Source organism: Erythrolamprus reginae, chromosome 3 (genome assembly GCF_031021105.1).
Source record: "Erythrolamprus reginae isolate rEryReg1 chromosome 3, rEryReg1.hap1, whole genome shotgun sequence".
In the NCBI taxonomy this organism is placed as follows: Eukaryota; Metazoa; Chordata; class Lepidosauria; order Squamata; family Dipsadidae; genus Erythrolamprus; species Erythrolamprus reginae.
Window position 1 is genome coordinate 912,342 of NC_091952.1, and position 17,514 is coordinate 929,855.

General features: G+C 47.2%; 1 protein-coding gene across 2 annotated transcripts; it reads right to left on the reverse strand.

Annotated features, from left to right (window-relative positions):
• Window positions 1–170: 170 nt before the first annotated feature.
• CTSA (cathepsin A) lies at window positions 171–16,821 on the reverse strand. Of its 2 annotated transcripts, XR_011558494.1 has the most exons (15): window positions 16,370–16,735; window positions 16,169–16,280; window positions 15,490–15,540; window positions 14,621–14,707; window positions 14,373–14,528; window positions 12,827–12,918; window positions 12,648–12,732; window positions 12,446–12,537; window positions 12,194–12,272; window positions 11,461–11,606; window positions 11,309–11,384; window positions 9,698–9,787; window positions 3,991–4,046; window positions 2,186–2,290; window positions 171–599 (listed from the first exon to the last, which is right to left on the reverse strand). XR_011558494.1 is itself a non-coding variant. In XM_070744315.1 (14 exons), exons 1-14 carry the CDS (start codon window positions 16,546–16,548, stop codon window positions 516–518), a joined length of 1,434 nt encoding a protein of 477 aa, XP_070600416.1. In that variant the 5' UTR covers window positions 16,549–16,821; the 3' UTR covers window positions 171–515. The 2 variants fall into 2 exon arrangements, 1 of the variants encoding a protein (XP_070600416.1); XM_070744315.1 differs by lacking the exon at window positions 3,991–4,046 and having other exon boundaries at window positions 16,370–16,821.
• Window positions 16,822–17,514: the final 693 nt, after the last annotated feature.

The following is a 17,514-nucleotide window of genomic DNA, read 5'->3' on the forward strand; positions in this document are numbered from 1 at the left end:
ACTCCCCACAACAGCCCTGCCAGGTAGGCCAAATGCCTGTCCAGCCTCTTCTTCAAAGCCTCCAGGGACGGGAGCAGCCACTCTGCTTCACGAAGACCCTTAGGCCCCCCTTCCCCCCCCCAACCTCTGCAGCCCAGGCCGCCTCTTCTCCACACATCACTCTCTGCGCCTTTTCCATTAGAAAAATAAGGGTTTAATCGCTTGCTTGGACCAGAAAGGAGAACGTGGCTGCTCTTGACCACCCGTCCAGTCCCTCCTTCAAGAGCAGCCAGAATGGAGCCTGAGAAAGGTCCCCCCTTCGCACACACCCCCACGGGAGGGCAGCGAGAGGACCGGCTTCCTCCCTGAGGACAGTGCAAATGCGCAGAGAAAGGCGAGGGGAGACGGGGTCCGGCCGGAGGACCTGCCCAGGGCCCAAGACCCTCCAGGGCTTCCACCGGTCAGGAGCCACGCTGTGCAGCCACCGCCACAGTGGGACGAGGCCGGCCTCCCCAGGAAAGACGCTGTTCCTGAGCTCAGAAGGGCTGCCGGGTGAGGAACTGCTGCACCATGTGGAAGGCCGCCCGGGGCTGGTCAGTGGGCACCATGTGGCCGGCACCCTGCGGAAGAGAGAGAGACCGAGCGACAGGGAGGGTCACAAATTCTTCCTCACAGCCAGAAACAACAGGGGGGGGGGGCAGGGAAACCCATTGCGCAGCAGAAGTAAAAAAAGAAGAAGCAAGATTTGTATGCCGCCCGGAGAGGGGCGGCATACAAATCTAAATAATAAATAAATAATAATAAATAAATAAATAAAATTCCATGCTTGGCACAATTAGGAAGGGAATCGAAAACAGGTCGGCAAGTGTTGTGTTGCCTCTGTACAAATCAAAGGTGAGACCACACTTGGAGTCCTGGGTACAGTTCTGGTCATCGCACCTCAAGGAGGATAGAATGGGACTGGAGAAGGTGCAAAAAAGGGCAACAAGAAGGGTCAAGGAAATGGAGCCCCTCCCTTAGGAAACCAGGCTGCAAGGCCTTGGTCTCTTCAGCCTTGAGAGACGGCGTTGAAGGGGGGACTTGATCGAAGTGCATAAAATCATGAATGGGACAGAAAAGGCGGATAGAGAAAAATTATTTTCTCTATCACACAATCCTAGGACGAGGGGCCCCTCCCTAAAGCTCACAGGTGAGAAAGTGAGGACAAATCAAGGGGAATATTTCTTCCCCCAGAGGGTCCTTGGTTGATGGGATTCCCTTCCAGAAGAGGTCGTGACAGCTGTCAGCCTGGAGAGCTTCAAGGCAGGATGAGACAGATTCATGGATGCCGAGTGTATCATAGGTGTTTATTGAAACAGATGTCCATGTGCCGCCTCTATGTTGGTGGAGGCAGGCAGGGTTCCCTTGGGTCCCATTGGTTGGGGGTCCAGGGAAAGGGAGGGTCCTGCCTTCTCTTTCTGCTCAAGATCCCCATGGACAATTGGGGGACCATTGGGGGACACAGAAGGCTGGACTCCATGGGCTTGGGCCTGATTCAGCAGGGCTCTTCTTGGGTTCTTGTGTAAAGCACTCGAGTGCCTGGGAGACTTGGGGGGCTGAGGAAGGTACGTGAGCCTGGGCCAATCCCGAGGTCGAACGCTGGGAAAAAACTTCAAGGTGCTCAGATTCTTCCCAAAACAAAATGAAGGCAATGGATGGGTGGACAATAGATCGTGGGGAGGTCCAGAGGACAAAGAAGATGTCTCTTATGCTGGTTTTTGCACAAAAACTTTAGAACTGGCTCTGCTGCCCCTGTGCCTGTGTGGAGTGATCCAGTGAAGACCCCAAGAGACCCTAAGAGGAGCCCTGCGGAATCAGGCCAAAGCCCATTGAGTCCAGCATTCTGTGTCCCACAGTGCCCCCCCCAATTGTCCTTTGGGATCTTGGGCAGAAAGAGAAGGCAGGACCCTCCCTTTCCTTGGACCCCCAACAAATGGGACCCCAGGGAACCCTGCCTGCCTCCACCCCCCCACAGAGGCCTAGGCCCTTGGACACCCGTTTCCATGACCAGTCACCGGCCAAGTGATGCTCTTGCTAGCATGGCATCCCAGGGGGTCTTGTGGCACATTGACCAATGGGACGTTCAGCAAGCAGCCTCTGCGAGGGAATCCCTGGGAGGGAGGGGAGGGCAAACATTGACCACACGAGGCCCCTCGACTGCTCTGACCTTGATGGTGACGAAGGCAATGTTGGTGAATTCCTTCACGAAGCCCCCGATCTGATCCTGGTCATCCTCGTCCTTAAAGATCCAGGGTCTGCGGGCCACCTCCACCTGCCGGCAAGAGGACCCGGGTTTTTTTTTTTTTTCAATTTTTTTTTCAATTTTTTTTATTATTTTTCATAAAACAGACATACAGACGTACAAACATTAAACATAAAATGGGGATGTATTTCCCCGCTTCTTTTGAAAGTATACATTCAAATAGAAAAAAGAATACATAATCAAACATTTGTTAAATGTTAAAAAGTCTAGTAAAAAATTTTCAAATCTTAAATGCAATATTAGTACGGTATAAGTAAAAATGCTTAATATGTTATTTATGTGTAATATATTCATCTAATCAAACATTCAAACAAATCTCAATTGCTAAACATACATAAAACAAAATTTTTAATATATCGCTTATGAATAAACTACTATATCAAAATCATCAACAAATACATCTAATGTTGTTATTACCTAAGTAAAAACAGATCTATCTCTTATTTTTTCTTATCTAACCATTTATATATGTTGTTCCATGTTTCATAAAATTTTGTATCTTCTTGATCGTTTAATCGTCTTGTCATCATATCCATTTCGGCGCAATCTAATATTTTAGCTATAACTTCTTCTTTCTTGGGGATTTCCTCCCCCTTCCAGTTTTGCGCATATATTATTCTAGCCGCAGTTAATATGTGTATGATTAAGTAAAGAGTTTCCTTCTTATAAGTCTGATTAGTAATTCCTAATAAGTAAAATTCCGGGGTGTTGTCTATGTCATATTTTAATATTTCTTTTAATATCTTCTCAATCATCTTCCAATAAGTTTTAGCTTTGCTACATGTCCACCATTGATGGTAATAAGTTCCTATATCTTTCTTGCATTTCCAACACAGTGGGGATGTTTTAGGAAACATTTTAGCTATCCTGTTTGGTGGAAGGTGCCATCTATAAAACATTTTAATTTGGTTTTCTTTTAATGAAACTGACTTGGTCATTTTCCAATTATTAATCCAGACTTTTTCCCAAGTATCTATATCTATTTCCTTACCTATATTTCTGCACCATCTTATCATGGTGTCTTTTAGAGTCAACTCTATATTTTTGTGAGCAATAAGAAATTTATATATTTTCCCTATCATTTTTGCTGAATTATTAATAATTAAATGACTTAGCAAATTCTTACTTTTATTAAAAGTGTAAAGAGTTATATCCTTCTGGTATCTGGATCGAATCTGGGCATAATGCCACCAATCTATTATTATCCCTTCATCTTGTAGTTTATTCCTAGGCTTTAGTTTCATCTGATCATTTAATAATTCTTTATATCTATAAAATATTTTCGTGTCTTTTATAGATTTTGGGTGTGTTATTGCTTCTAGGGGGGCTATCCATTCTGGAACATTTAAGAAGTGATTTTTCTTTATGTCCTTCCAAACCTCTAGTAAATACTTCCTTAATGTGTGTCTTTTAAAATATGAGTGATTTTTTTCCTTGTCATACCATATAAATGCATGCCAACCCAGCATAAGATCATGTCCTTCTAAGTTTAATATTCTTTTATTCTCTAAGGTTATCCAATCTTTAATCCATGTTAAGGCGGCAGCCTGATAATATAATTTCCAGTTTGGAAGACCAAATCCTCCTCTTTCTTTAATGTCTTCCAAACAGTTTATTTTTATCCTTGCTTTTTTCCCTTGCCATATAAATTTTTTAACTAAGTTTGTCAAAGTTTTAAAGAAAGTTCCCCCTGGGTTTATTGGAATTACCTGAAAGAGAAATAAAACCTTAGGCAGAATATTCATCTTGATTGTGGCAATTCTTCCTAAAAATGATATTTTCAGGTTATTCCATGTTTCTAAATCTTTTTTAATTTCTGATAATAATTTTGTGTAATTATCATTTTTTAAAGTTATTGTTTTCGCTGTTAAATTTATTCCTAAATATTTTACTTTCTTTACAGTTTTTATTCCAGAAATATTTTCTAATTTAGTTTCTTGTATTTTATTCATATTTTTGGTTAAGAAAGAAGTTTTGCTTTTATTTATCTTTAAACCTGCTACCTTTCCGTATTGTTCAATAGTTTGCAATAAGGAAGGAACAGTTGTTATCGGTTCTTCAATTATAAACGTTAAGTCATCTGCAAAAGCTTGGAGTTTGTAAGTTTCGTCTCCTATAGTTAAACCTTTTATTCCGGAATCCGCTCTTATTTTAATTAATAAAGTTTCAAGTGTCATAATAAATAACAATGGTGATATAGGACATCCTTGACGAACTCCCTTGTTTATATCAAGTGCTTGTAATTGGTTATTATTTAATATTATTTTAGTCGTTTGTTTTGAGTATATAGTATCTATTAAATTAACAAATTTTGAGCCAAATCTCATTTTATTTAATTGCATTTTTATAAATGTCCAGTTAACGTTGTCAAAGGCCTTTTGAGCATCTAAGAACATTAAGGATGCTGTCTTATCTGGGTGTTGTTCATAGTATTCTAATGTGTTTATTACTGTTCTAAGGTTATTTTTAATTTGTCGCCCTGGTAGAAATCCATTTTGGTCTTGATGTATTATTCCATTTATAATTCTTTTAAGTCTATCTGCATAAATGGCAATAAATATTTTATAATCTACATTTAATAAAGATATGGGTCTATAATTTTTGATTTTTAGTGGGTCAGTGCCGGATTTATGTATTAATGTTGTCAGCGATTCTGACCAAGATTTCGGAATTTTACCCTCAAGTCTACATAAATTAAAAATTTCTAACATATAGTTTCTTATTATTTCATTGTCTATCTTATACCATTCTGCCGGTATAGCATCCGGACCAGTGGCCTTATTGTTTTTCTGTTTTTTAATTATAGTTAGGAGTTCTTCCATTGTTATTGGACCATCCAACATAGTCTGTTGATCTTCTGTTATTTGTGGTAATTTTGAGGCCTGTAAGTAATTAAAAACCTCATCTTCACTAACATTGTCTTTGGCATAAAGGGGCTTCCGGTTTGGCGGTGATCGCGGCGGGACATCCTTGGCAGGGCTCTGCCAAGCGATCCCTTCTACCCCCTTCGAAGGTCGCATTTGCGATCGGATCGGGCTCGGATGGCCCGATCCCAGAACAGGGGGCTCCCCTCTGCCCGAGGAGCCATCGCTGAGACTCCAGAGGCAGCGGTTCGCCCCGCAGCTTCGAAGACGGGAGAACCGATCCTCTTCGCCTGAGAGGACCGGCCAGCGCTTTCTCCCCTCACCCAGCGGGAAGCTGAGAAAAAGCTCTAAATTGAAAGTTCTACATTTAATTAACTGAAAAAGAATACATCTGTTAAAGGACTCAAGGTAAAAAATTTCCTCTTTGTTTCAAGACCAAAATCTGAAGATTTGATCGTTCGCAAGCCTCAAGGGAAAGCTTTCTTTAACGAGGCGAAAGTGAAAGTTTTTTTTTCTGAGTCTCATCCGCAAATAACAGCCGAGACTAAACTCTCTCATTTTCATTGTTTCCATTTTGTATTTGAATTTCGGAATCTATAAAACATTTTTTTTACCCTATGCTTTAATAAAAGATCTTGAACTGGAAATGACTATTTAGAAGATTTCAATGTTTAAAAGAAATTAGCAAAGATGATTAAAATTTCTTTTTTATAGTCTGTCAAAACATCGTGTTCCGGGCTGATATCTTAACAGCGGAGGAATATAACTTTGTTGCCTTATTTTTTCTCATCCTGTTGTCTTTGCAACATAATATCATTATATAACAACTTGAAAATAAATGGGAAATAGAAGGAACTGATACCTTTCCTTTGGAATATTTACCTTTGGATTAACCTACTTGGATTACTTGCTGATTGCCTTTGAACTACTTTGGATTACTTGCTGATTGCTTTTTTTCCTTGGGATTATTTTTTCTTCTGAGAACCTTTTCACATCTGCCTGATCATATGAACTTCTGACTTCTAACCTGACTCCATCTTGGGATCTATTTTTTTTGCCTTTGTCTAGAATTTGGAAAAGAACATAGACTCCATTTTAACTACAAGAAAATTATTAATTTGACTTTTGTTTTCGTGAGACCTGCAATTGGGATTAAGTACAATTGTACTTTCTGACATTGGGATTCACACTCTTTATTCATCTAATATAATTTCCTGATTTATAAGAAGAACATAACTATACATTTGATTAATTAACTCTTTTTTTGTTCTCCTTCTGATTTTCCTTCTTTTTATTCTTATTATTCCTATTTTTAAAAAAAGAAGTTTGAATTGAAGATTATGCATTGTTAGCAAACCTTGGTTTCCTGCTCTATTCTAATTATTTGAATTGAAATACTCCCCATTTCTTTTTTCTCTCTCCCTTTTTCTCCCTCTTCTTGCTGCCTTATTAAGTCTTCTTTCTCTTCCTTTTTTTTTTCTGTACTTTTTCAAAGTCTCCCTTTTTAAAATAGTTATTACTCTTTCTTTGCTGTCATTTATTTTGTCTTTTTATTAGACCATTTATTTTTAACTTTTATTGGTTTTCTATTCCTAAAGTTTTATATTTGTTTCCTGAGTTATTATATTTTTAAATTTTTAAATTTTTAAAATAATTAATAACAATATATATTGGATTTTGAATTTTGAATTTTCTTGATAATTGAATAGTTATAATTTAAGCGTAACCGCTAATAAAACAGATTGAATAGATTTGGAATTTATAGAAATTTTCTCCTTTTCACTATATATAAATTTAGATTGATTTAAATTAATTCAAATTCTAAACAGCGGATCCAAAATTGATAATGTCAACTTCTTCAACCGTTGTTAAAACAGTCAAAAAACAACCTACTGCAACAATCTCTTCTCCACAAGTCTCCCCACGTCCTTCCCCGACCCACCAGGCCTCAGCTATGTCTTCCAAGGATAAAGAAAAAGACAAAACAACGCAGCCCAATTTTGCAACATTACAAGAAACTTTAAATAATATGCAGGACTCTATCTTTAAATCTCTAGAGAACGCCACCCAACAAAGAGAGGCTATAAAAGAGGATGCAACACAACAAAGGGAAGCTATAAAAGCAGACTTGGCAGAATTTAAAAAGGAGATGGCCCAACTGAAAGCTGATATGGGCGAGGTGAAAGACCAGATAAAGGTGATCCAACAAGCATTACAAGAAAGTGATGATCGAGTGAAAAAGGTTGAAGAGAAATCCGACAAAAACGCAAAAAGGATTGATTATCTCGAAGGGAGAGCTGATGCAAGACACAGAAGACATGATGAATCAATTATTCAGCTGGAGATGCAACGTGCTTCGTATGGACTACGATTTCAGAACATGAAAGAGGAAAAAGATGAAGATTTAAAAATGACTATGGCGGAAACGATTGGAGGAATACTCCAGGAGGATCCTGCTGCGCTACTGAAAGAAATCGATGAAGTTTACAGGACTTCGAATAGTTACATCCGTCGCCACAATCTTCCAAGAGAGATTCATATCAAATTCACCAGGAAAACTTTGCGAGATGACATACTCCATTGGGCAAGAAACTCCAAACTCCAACATCAAGGAGTGGAAATAAAAATATTAAAACAAGTTCCAAGAAGTGTCAGAGAGAGCAGAAGAGATTATCAGTTTCTTACCAGAATTTTGATCAAAGAAAATATAACCTATCGTTGGTTAATCCCACAAGGTCTCTCTCTGACATGGCGTTCTACAAGATACAAGCTGGAAAATGTAGAACAAGCTAGGTATTTCTTTGAAAATAGTGGCATCAGCCACATGGACTTTTCAGATAAACAACAAGAGGCTCAACAACAACCAGCACAACACCAACCAGGGGAGATACTAGCAATCCAACAAGAGGAACTACTGGGGGCCACAGCTCAAGTAATAGAGCAGGACCAAGGTGCTATAAGAAGAGTTCAGCCTCAGCGAGAAACCAAAAAACCCACTAAATGACAACAACTAAAGATCTAAAGATCTTTTCGGTAAACGTTAACGGACTTAATGAACCAAGGAAAAGGAAACAAATCTTCTCTAAAATCAGAAATCAAAATGCTCAAATTGCAATATTACAAGAAGTACATATCAAAAAAGATAACCAAAAATTATTGTTGAATCCCAAAATTGGAAAAATGTATGCTGCATTAGCAGATCAAAAAAAAAGAGGTGTGGTGATGTACGTAGAGAATTCTATAAATTCCAAACAGATATATAAGGATAATGATGGTAGAATATTGATTGTACAAGTTGATATTGAACCTAGACCTATAGTGGTTGTTTCTATTTATGCTCCCAATGAAGACCAAATGACATTTTATAAAAATTTACATCAAATAATAATAGATTTAGCTATTGAGAATGTATTAATAATAGGTGATTTTAATGCTATTGTGAATAGGCAATTAGACCATTCAGGGGGAGGGAGTCATAATAAAAGGAAAAAAACAAAAAGAAATCTACTACCTAGTACTTTTCAAAAAATGAAAACAGAATTATTGCTAAATGATATATGGAGGGAAAGACACCCCCATAAAAGACAATTTACGTTTTATTCTAATCCCCACAAAATCTGGACAAGAATAGACATGGTATGGACATCAAAAATGGTCGCAGAAGAAATAAGGGAAGTAGAGATAGACGTTAATACATGGGCTGACCACAACCCAATAGTGGTTTATATAAGAAGGAACAACAAACAGAATATTTGGCGGATGAATAGAAATATACTAAATGATAAGAAATATAAAGATTGGATTGAAAAGGAATTAAAAATATTTCTCGAAATTAATAAAACCCCAGACACCACTCCACAGAATATATGGGATACACTCAAAGCTTATATAAGAGGGTTAACAATATCTTATACAGCAAAATACAATAAGGAAAATAAATTAAAGTACGTACAACTAATAAATGAATTAAAACAATTGGAATTTGCATCGCAGCAACACACCAAGAACAGAGACTTTAAAACAGAAATAAATGTAATTAAACATAAAATTAGAATTATAGAACAAAATCAAATAACTGAAAAAATTAAAAGAGCAAAACAACATTATTTTGAACATGCAAATAAACCAGGCAGATGGTTAGCATATAAACTTAGAAAGCAGAGTCAATCCAAATTGATAAAAAAATTAGAAGACAAAGATGGTACAATAAAATATGATACAGAAGGAAAGGCGGACATTGTTTATAATTTTTATAAAGGACCCGGGTTTTTTTGGGGGGGCTGGGGGCAGCTGTGAGGGTCTCGGCTGGGCTTCCAGAGGGGGGCGGGAAGCACCCAACCCGGCCCAATTGTGGGGGTCACAGGGGGAGTTAGGTAAGGCATCCCCGCAGGAGGAGGCTATGCCCCCCAGCATCCCTGAGCCCCAGGGCCTTCCACGCACCCCCCCCCAACCCAGAAGGGGGCCCAATCCCCTCTGTTTGGGCATTATTTATTCCCTAAGCATCCCGTCTCCCTGCAAGGGGGCTGGGACAAGCAATGTAGTTACCGCCCACCTTCTGCTGCAGGGACTCCACGAACCATTCGTCCCCCAGGAAGTTGCAGGCCATGTCCACGTCACCGTTGTACACCAAGATGCGGTATTTCTGCAGAGATTTCACGGGAAGAATTAGCAGTCCTGCCTTATAAAACACCTGGAATCCTGCCACCCATTTGGCAATCCCTCAAATGACCCGAGAGAGTCTACGGAGAGGGGCGGCATACAAATCCAATAAATAATAATAATAATAATAATAATAATAATAATAATAATAATTATTATTATTATTATTATTATTATGAGAGAGGCCGGGACTTTGGGGAAAGGTTCAGGGAAGACCAGTGGAGAGGCTGAAAGGCCCGGAGACAAGACCACAGGGAGGACGGCTGCAGGGTTTGGGTTTGGCTACGTCCAGGAGGCTGCTGGGGGGGGGGGAGTGAAAAGAGCCTGCAGGGAATTGGGCAGCTTAGAAATCCAATCAATCAATCAATCAATCAAATAAATAAATAGTAAATAAGTAAATAAATAAACAAATAAATAAAAATTGGGCACACAGACGTCCCAGGAGGCTAAAAGAGGGGCGAAAACTGCCTTCTCCAGCACCAGAAGATGGATAAAGAGGGGGAGGGAGGGAGGGAAAGAACCCCCCCCAGGAGCAAAACAAATTCAAGTTTGCCTTGTTGATTGGACGGTTCAATTGTCCCCCCCCCCCCAGTCACATGACCGCCTCATGCCCACCTAGCAGGGAAGGGCTGCAATTTCTTTTACTATTTTCTATTTTCATTAGATATATTTCATGAGAGCTTTTTTTCCCTTGTAAGGGTTTTGGAGAATTCCTGAGGAAGAGGAGGAGGAGGAGGCAGGAGGGCCTGGATTAGTGAAAGGTGTTGATTAACTCAAGGTTTAAAGGAAAACAAGGTTCAATTCTGGTGGGTTTGATAAATACAGGAGATAATTAGTTGGGCATGGCTTATTTTGTGGGAGTGGCTTGCTGGCCATGTAGCCAGGTGGGAGTGGCTTGACAACCATGTGACCGGGATGGTTTATAGGCCATGTGACTGGCTTATAGGTGACCAACTTGACTTTCACCCACGTCAAGGTTGCCTGGCCTGGCCCCTGCTGGCCTCCAAGAGAGGCAATTTCCCCACCTATTTACTATGGCTGAACATCCAAACTATGCCCTTTAATTCTATGTATAAATGCCACAGGTGTACATACATATTACACACAAAAATATGCATTATCTACAACAGGATATAAACTGTACAGTACATACACAAACACAAACACAACTAAAATGATACACATTCCACCTCATTTACTGTGATAGGAAATACATACCCAGAACCCAGAAGGGGAGAAAAGGAAAAATTTCATTTTTTTTCTACCGGTTCCCGCGCACCTGACCGTCCCCTCAGGGCCCCTCCCTGCTACCCAGTCACATGCCCCCCACTCAAAGTCGGAGGGACTGGGCATTGGCCCCCTGTTGAAAAGGTTTTGAGGACCCCTGGCCTGGAGGAAGGGCCAGCTGGGTTTTCCCTCCCCGGGGGGGGGGGAGACATCAAGGGATAATGTCATCCTGCCCCCCCGACCAGCAACCCCCCCCCCTTCAACCTCAGCCACTCACCCCACTGCTGAGCAGCTTCAGGTACTGGTCATTCATCTGGGTGTAGAGGCGCTTGTAGCCACGGCTGACGGTAAAGCTGGGGGACAGGGGGCCCGATTAGGGGGTGGCCTGCAGAAGCCCCCCCCTCCACGATGCATCTGACCCCCCCTCACCTGCAGATCTCCCAGGCGGGGGCCTCGTCCTGAATGTGGAGGGCCTGGCGCACTTGGGGGTCGTTCAGGTACTGTGTGAGGCTGGTGGTGTTCATGCAGGGGGGGTCCAGCCGCACCCTCTTGGCCACCCCCAGGCTCAGCAGGCTCTGAGGGAGGAGGCCAAGCAGAGCGGCCGCTGCAGGAGGGGGGGCAGATCCACCCCTCCACCCATCCATTCCCTCGATTGATTCATTCCTTTACTCAGCCACCTGTTCATTCACTCACTCACTCATCCATCCATCTATCCATCCATCCATCCATTCACTCACTCACTCACTCACTCATTCACTAATTTATTCATTCCCTTACTCAGCCACCGATTCATTCATTCACTCTCTCATTCATCCATTTATTCACTTGCTATTCATTCATTTATTCAATCATTCACTCACTCATTCATTTATTCACTAGATTTGTTCATTCCCTTACTCAGCCACCCATTCATTCATTCATTCTCTCATTCATTCATTTATTCACTTGCCAACCATTCATTCATTCTCTCCCTCCCTGCCTCCCTCCGTCAGCTGCTTTCAGGCCTTCAAAGGCCAGAGGAAAACTGCCCACAGAGCCTCCTCCTCCTCCTGGCCACGCTCGGGCGCTCTCAGAGTGAAGGGTCGCCTGTGAGACCCCTCCAGCCCCCTCCCCCAGCAGGGCTCCTGTCTGCCTATGGGCCTCCCAAGCCGCTCTGGCTCACCTGCCTCCAGAGGCTGCGGGACGGGTGCCAGAGGAAGCTGTTGCCCAGGTCGTGCGTCACGATGGTCCCGTCCAGGTAGCTGCCAGTGAGGGGGAGAGGTCACAAGGGCTGAACGGCCTTCCCGGGGTCCCCCACCCGCCTCCTCCACCAGGGGGAGCCCTGCCCGACCCTACAAGGACACAAGGAACCGGGGGGGGGGGGGGAACGGGGGGAAGGAAAGGGGGGGCCGCCTGCAAGCCGCCAGGGTCTCACCTGAATTTCCCCGGTACCCCCCCAGCACAGGGGGCGTAGAGGTTGTAGATGTTGAGGCCGGATTCGTCCACAATGTGGATCATCTCCACCATCTGGGAGGAAGGAGAGAGCCCGATGACCTCAAGGAGTCCCCTCCACCCCCCCTATGCCCCCCCCCTTTAACAGGCAGAGAGCCCCCCCCCAGTCCCTCCCCGTCACTCACGGCAGCCGTGCAGTTCAAATTTGGGCTTTTGTGGAAGTGGCACTTCCCTCCGGAGCAGCAGAAGCGCTGCAGGTCGGCCCAGAGCCTGCGGGGGACAATCGGGGGTCCCTCAGCCACCCACAGCACCAGCCCCTCCCCGGGACACCTCCCCCCACCCCCCACCCCTGGCAGAGGCTCACCGGTTGCCCAGGAGGCCGTGGTAGTAGGCGAAGTAAACCAGGGAGTTGTCGTTGGTCTCGTAGGAGGAGAGTCCGTTGCCCACTGAGAGACCCTGAAAGACACACCCGGTCATCTCCAGCAGCCCCCCACCCTTTCACCAACACTGCTGCCCTTCAAAAAGACCCCCACCACGTAGCAGAATGGTCTAAAGCCTGGCCACTTCAAATCTCCACCACTAAATGCTCCGTTTTACATGTTGGTAAAAAGAATCAGAATACCCAATATAAATTTGGAGGAATTGAACTCCTAGATGACCCTCACTCTGTCAAAGGCCTTGGAGGACTCACACCCAACGACCTAAGTCCCAGAGCCCCCTGCCACCACATTGCCAAAAAGGCACAAAGAGTTGTTAACCTAATCCTCCAAAGCTTCTTCTCTGGTGGTAACATTGAACTGCTAACCAGAGCTTACAAAACATTTGTCAGGCCAATCCTAGAATACAGCTCACCTGCATGGAACCCACATTGCATATCTGACATCAACACAATCGAGAGAGTCCAGAAATAGTTCACAAGAAGAGTCCTTCACTCCTCCTCTCACAATAAAACACCTCACTCCACCAGACTTGAAATTCTTCAATTAGGCAACTTACAGCCCCATCGTCTCCATTCTGACTTAACTATAGTTCATAAAGTCATATACCAAAATGTCCCTCCTGTTAGTGACTACTTCACCTTCCACCGCAACAACATATGAGCACAATATAGATTTAAACTAAATGTCAACCGCTTCAAACTAGACTGCAGAAAATACAACTTCAGCAATAGAGCCATCAACACCTGGAATGCCCCACCTGACTGGTTTCTTCCCCAAACCCCAAAACCTTTGACCTTAGATTACCTACAGTTGACCTCTCCCCCTTTCTAAGAGGTCTGGAAGGGGCGTGCATAAGCGCACCATTGTGCCTACCGTCCCTGTCCTACTGTCTTCTAGCATTAGCTTTTTATCATTACTTTTCTAATGTTATGTTTATACAAATTACCATCCTAGAAACATAGTTGACGGCAGAAAAAGACCTCCTGGTCCATCTCGTCTGCCCTTCTACTATTTCCTGTATTTTATCTCAGGATGGATCTATGTTTATCCCAGGCAGGTTTCAATTCAGTCACTGTGGATTTACCAACCACGTCTGCTGGGAGTTTGTTCCAAGCATCTACTACCATAATCCTATAATTGTTTGACAAATTTATAAATAAAATAAATAGATACAATTTCCCTTCCTCCCCCGGTGCCCAAGACAAGAGGAGTTGGCTTACTGTGGGCGGTCAGGCCCCCCCCCCTTGGATGGTGGGGAAATGGGGAAGCGCTTCTCCACCCCCCAGTTTTGGTTCCCCAAAAGAGCAGCTCACATGAGGCTCGGGAACCACAGCAGCTGCCGTTTGGGGGAATCCCGGCCCTGCCCCCCTTCGTCTCTGCAGAGCTGCCCAGTGCCAGGGCCAATGTCCCCGGGCAGCCCTGCGGCCACACCGCCCCCACCCGCCCGTTGGAGGCCCACGGCACACCCACCTTCAGGTTGAGGCTGGCGTCCTGCATGACCCACTCCGCCAGGGTGGGGATGTAGATGCCGCCGTAGCTCTCTCCGGCCAGGTAAAGGTCCTTGGGCAGGTGTTCCGGGAAGAGGCGGAAGAACTCTTTCAAGGCCAGGTAGTTGACGCGGGCCACCTGCGGGGGGAGGAGAGAGGGCAGCTGCCAGGCACCTGCCGGGGGGCCAGGGCAAAGGGGTCGGGGGGGGGTCAAGGGTCACAAGCACCCACCTCCGTATCGTTGGTGTTGTACTCTTGGCTGTCCGAGTAGGAGTAGCCGACGCCGACGGGGGACTCCAGGTAGAGGATGTGAGCGAGCTGGAGGGGAGAAGGAGGGGTGAGACTCCACGGGGGGCAGAGGGGGTTCTCTTGCTGGGGTGGCACAGTGGTTAGAGGGCAGCACTGCAGGGTACTCCATACAACTCCTAGCTATAGTTCAGCAGTTCAAATCCCACCACCGGCTGAAGGTTGACTCAGCCTCCTGTCCTTCCTTGGTGGGTCAAATGAGGACCCGGATGGTTGGGGGCAAGAGGCTGATTCTGTCAACCACTTAGAGGGGGCTGGAAAAGCACAGGGAAGCGGTAGATAAGGTCTAAATCAGTGATGGCGATCCTTTTTCCCCTCGGGTGCTGAGAAAACATGCACGAGTGCCCACACCCACAATTCAATGCCTGGGGAGGGTGAAAAGAGCTCCCCCACCCCCTACAGGCCTTCTGGAGGATGGGAAGAGCCTCTCTCCCTACTTCTGGTGGGCCCAGCAGGCTCGTGTTTCACCCTCCCCAGCCTCCAAAGGCTTCCCTGGAGCCAGGGGAGGATAAAAAAGCCCCCCCCCCGTCCCCCTGGAGGCTCCTGGAAGCCAAAAACGCCCTCCAACAGCCTCTGTTTGAGCCAACAATCAGCTGACTGGCACATCCATGTACGTTGGAGATGAACTAGGGCAACGGCTCGTGTGCCGGCAGATAGGGCTCCATGTGCCACCTGTGACAGCCGTGCCATAGGTTCGCCATCACTGCTCTCAATGCTATTGCTATCGCCCTCTGGGTGGGGGTAGACAGGAGATGCTGCAGTCCAGCTTTGGAGGGTGGGGGTGGGGGACTCACCTTATTCCAGGCATATTCATTGTAGGTCAAAGTGGCCCCATCTGGCTGGACCTGAAGGGGAACAAGGGAGCCTCCTGAGTCAAGACCCCTGGGATGGCCGCAGCCTTTGCCCCAGAACCAGGCTCTCTGCCCCCCCCCCCCGGGAGCTTGGAGGGCCCAGGAGCCCCTCCTAAAGAAGGCAACAGTTGAGCTGCGGTGGCGCAGTGGTCAGAGGGCAGCACTGCAGGCTCCTTCCGCTAGCTGCTAGCTGTAGCTCAGTTGTTCAAATCTCACCACTGGCTCCATCCCTCCATCCTTCAGGACCCAGATTATTGGGGGCAAAATGGTGACTCTGTAAACCACTTGGAGAGCGCTGGAAAAGCACTAGGAAGCAGCCCCTTCCTTCCTTCCTTCCTTCCTTCCTTCCTTCCTTCCTTCCTTCCTTCCTTCCCTCCCCTCCCCTCCCTTCCCTTCTCTCCCTCCCCAGGTGAATCAGATGAGGACCCAGAGGGCTGTGAAAGCCCTGTGAAGCGGTCTATAAGTCTAAGGGCTTTTGCCATTGCTATTGAGTGTGACCTCACAAATGCCCCAGCCACCCGAGCAGGGCCCCCAGCACAGGGGAGGGGAAGGAAGGGGGCTCCCGCTGGCCTCCCCCCACCCAGACGCGGCCCCCGAGGGAGCGGGGGGCGGGGCTACTGACCCTGAAGGGCCCGTGCTCGCTCAGGAGGCCGGCGAGGGAGCTGCAGCCGGGACCGCCGTTCAGCCAGAGCACCAGCGGCTTCTCCCCGTCCGCCTCCTCCGCCTCCACGAACCTGCCGGGAAGAAGCCGCGGTTGCAGGGAGCCTCCCGTCCCGTCCCCGTCCCGTCGCCCCGTCCTGTCCCCTCCCGCCGCCCACCCCACCAGTAGTGCAGGTGCTTGTCGCCGTCCACGCTCAGGTAGCCCGTGTACTGCTCGAAGGCCGCTTGCTTGGGCAGCCCCGGCAGGAAGGCGATGGCGAACTTGGTCGACGCCGGGCCGGACCAAGCGGAGACGACGGCGACGGCGCCCAGCACCAGCACCAGCGGCAGCAGCGGCGCCATCGGCGGGGAAGGAAGCGCACGGCGCTCAGGAGCCTTCGGGAAGGGGGAGAGCGACAAAGGTGCCCGGCGCTGCCCCGGCGGAGCTCCCTTGCACGGGCGGCGGCGGCGGCGGCGGCGGCGGCTCCTCCAGCGGCGGCAACAGCAGCACCAAAGCTCTCCGGGCGCACGTGACTGCCGCTCCCCGCCGGGCTCTGGTCACTTGACGGGCGGGGCGGGGCCCGGAGCCAGCGGCCGCCAATCGGGGAGACGCGTCACCTCGGCCCGCCCCGCTGCAGAGGCGGAAGGGGGGGGGGGGGTGTTGAGCGGAGCGGCGGTCGGGAATCCCCGCACCGAAGCCGCCCACCCCGCCCCGCCCCCCTGGCAGAAGGAGGGGGGGCTGCTCAGGTGGATCTGGGACGGGGGCTCGACCGCGGGGCTCTGAGTCCTGGCGGGGTCCGGCGCAATTCTGCTATCGCACCTGGGCATGTAGAGAAATCACGCACGGAGACGTAGGGGCGCCCGTGCCGTACCTGTGTGTCCGCCCGCGGCTTCGCTACCTGCCCAGGTGCAGTCGCGTAATTGCGCTGGACCACGCCAGGATTCAGAGCCAAGGGGGCGAGCCCCAGTCCCCGTTCCCACCTGAGCAGCCCCCTCTGCCTGCTGGCCGCCCCTCCGCCAGCGCCCGCCCGGCCCGGACCAGCCGCTGCCCCGGGGCGCCCCAAGAACTCCGGAGGCGACGCTGGGGGAGTAGGAGGGGGACAGCCGCGCCGGTCACTTTGCACTCCCCCCCCCGGATGGCAGCCCAGGCAGGTGCGGGGCCCATCCCTCCCCCCGAGTCCGGCTGCCCCGTTGCGCCCTGGCTGCGACTCCGGAGCCCACTGGGGAGGAGGGGGCTGCAACTGGGAGGCCCCTGGAAGCCCCGCTGCCCCGCGGATCGAGCGCTGGAAGGCTGGAGGGGGGGGCGCTCCCAAGATCTTTTTTGTTTGG